The sequence below is a fragment of the Montipora capricornis genome, chromosome 3, assembly GCF_036669925.1.
Source record: "Montipora capricornis isolate CH-2021 chromosome 3, ASM3666992v2, whole genome shotgun sequence".
Classification (NCBI taxonomy): Eukaryota; Metazoa; Cnidaria; class Anthozoa; order Scleractinia; family Acroporidae; genus Montipora; species Montipora capricornis.
The window spans coordinates 7,379,675-7,382,174 of NC_090885.1; the positions used below are offsets into that span (position 1 = coordinate 7,379,675).

The 2,500-nt window shown below is 41.7% G+C and overlaps 1 protein-coding gene and 1 pseudogene across 1 annotated transcript in view; one reads left to right on the forward strand and one right to left on the reverse strand.

Moving 5' to 3' along the window:
• Positions 1–706, reverse strand: part of LOC138042054 (uncharacterized) — a 5,257-nt pseudogene extending 4,551 nt beyond the window's left edge.
• A 672-nt stretch (positions 707–1,378) lies between these two features.
• LOC138039792 (uncharacterized) overlaps positions 1,379–2,500 on the forward strand; it is a 14,309-nt gene continuing 13,187 nt past the window's right edge. Inside the window, exon 1 of the mRNA XM_068885634.1 lies at positions 1,379–2,134. Coding sequence (XP_068741735.1) covers positions 1,453–2,134 — 682 coding nt within the window. The 5' untranslated portion in view covers positions 1,379–1,452. The remainder of the gene's footprint in view (positions 2,135–2,500) is intronic.

The window sequence follows — 2,500 nt, forward strand, 5'->3', positions numbered from 1 at the left end:
CATTTTCAGACAAGTGAATCCGGTCGTTTCAAACGAAAACCCGTTCGGCCGTAGTAAAAGTGGATTTCAAACACCGAATTTTGCCACCTGTTATCGTCTAATTGGCATGTAATTTTCGTTCTATAAATCCACTGCCGAGCCAAAAGCAGCAGACCAGCCAATACATATTTCTCGACGTTCTTCACATCCACGGTTCAGGGCGAACGGGTTTTCGGGTGATTTAAATTAATTCATTACGAGTTACGGGTTACCTGTTCTTGAAGTTTGCTCACTGGGGTGTTAGGATCTCGGTCAGTTTGCAGGGTAAACAGCTTTGATTGTAGACTGTCGACGCGTTGTTGTAACTCCGCGTTTTCCACCAAAAATTTGCTCTCGCTTTCGCGAAACTGACGTTCCAGGAGCCCGTTTCTCGAAGGTCCCGAAAACTTTTCGGGCCCGAAAAGCCATTTGTGAAATTGCCAACCGCTTGTTTTGGAAAGCCGATCTTTTAACATGTATTTAAGACAACAAAAAGAAAAATAACTGTTAAGTTTGACGAATTCAATCCTCTCCTTTCTTGAGATACAAAGGGAATTGGGACACCCGAAAACGTCCCGTAAAGTTTCGGGACTTTTGAGAAACGGGTCCCAGTTCACGTATTTGCTTGCGGTGGCTCATTTCCTTTTTTTTGTACGAGAGCGTAGCCCGTAGCCGAGTACAAAAATCTGTACGCTACTGAAGACGCTGATAACAACTTATCGTCTAAAAGTAGAATTGCTTCCCGAAAGTCACGTTCTAACAGAAATTTCCACAAATAGTTGGACGCGCAAATTATGTTTACATACTGGCAAGTCAGTCTCAAGTTACAAATATCTACGATGCCAACATATCTAAAAATATCCAACAGCACGACCTCCGGTAAACACAGCAGAAACGATTTTGGGGCTGTTTTTGTTTCGGTGATATTTGTTACGGCAAGCCTCCGGTCCTGTTGAGCTGGGGTTGTTTTGTTGACAAATGCGTTTCCTCGAGATTGGGCTTTTACAAAATATTTTTCTTTCTCTTCGTCGCAACTTCGTTGCCATCTGGTCAAATTTCTCCGACAAGAGGCACACAAACACGCATCGTCGCATGATGTTTCCACATTAAAACATTTTTTCACGTCTTCCACAATATTCTTAACAACGCTATACCAGCGCGACGACGATTTGCAACAACAGACGTAACATTTTTTTTGGGAAGCCATTGGCAATACATGTAGAAACATTTGAAGGGCTTTATTTTCTTTAATTGAATTTTCCGCCACAACACGCGCCGTGCGCTTTAATGCACACGCATATTTTTTCAAATTTAGCTCTGACAGATGAAAGCATTGATTGTCGTCATTAAGTTGCCCACCTGAAACGCTCGTGTGGTGTTTGTTCGACAACAACTTCTAGTAGACCTTCTAGCTTGTTTTGTAAGATAAAAACAATGGCGAACAGAAGGAATGGGAGCTCTTGGTCACTGTCTGGTACACATGAAGGCTATGGCGAAGTCGTCGATCCGTTCAAGGCTGTTTATGACGTGAGGAAGGAGAAGATTCAAGGTATTTACCAAACTAAAGGAATGGCCTGTTCTGTCTTCGTTAAAAAAGATGACAAGGAAGTGGCGTACTTTGTGACTTGGTCTGGTTTAACTAAACACTTTAACAAACCAGCTCAAATGAATCGCTTTTCAAGTGAACACGTTGGAGAATACTCGGGTACAGTCGATTGGAATTCAACCGTTGCGACGTTTGGTCATTTCTCGTTTCTTCCTGCGTTTTCTATTTTTAGCTCACTTCCGTCGAAGAAGGTGTTTGTTATTGCTTTTAAAGCAGTACAAGAACAAGAATTTACTTCGGACTTGGAGGCTTATTGCTTTGTTGGGCCTCAGAAACTTAAACTGAAATTAGAGTTCCAAAGAGACACTCGAACGCATAAACTACTGACAAGTGACACGAGTGGAAAGGACAGGAAGCTGGAGTGGTCTTCTGTGCTTGGAGCTCCAATCATTGTCAAAAACACAAAGATCTCAGCCCACAACAGTGGGGCCCGATGGTCTGTTGTGGGAGTAGTGGGACTCGGTAGGGAAGGAGAACTTTGTCCACATTTTGTTACGAATACAATATTTGGTGAGTATCGCTTGGTTTGATTTTCGGTCTGGTGCGGCGTACCGCAAGGGTCAATTCTGGGCCCTGTTTTATTTCTGATATACATTGATGACTTATGTAATGTGTTAAATGTTTTAGATTTTATACTTTTTGCTGACGTTACGATTTTTTTATTATCCCATAAAGATATAAATACTGTATCTACGACTTTTATTCTTGAAATGTTATAATTATCTGATTGGTGTTGAGCAAACAAGGTAAAGAAAGGAAAGGAACCTTATTTAAGTGTCTACTCGTTCTAGCGCTGGAGCGCTAATTGGGGACACTGTAAACTGAAATGAACAATGAAAGTAAATCAAGTCAAATGTTGGTTTTTGAGGAGCGGGG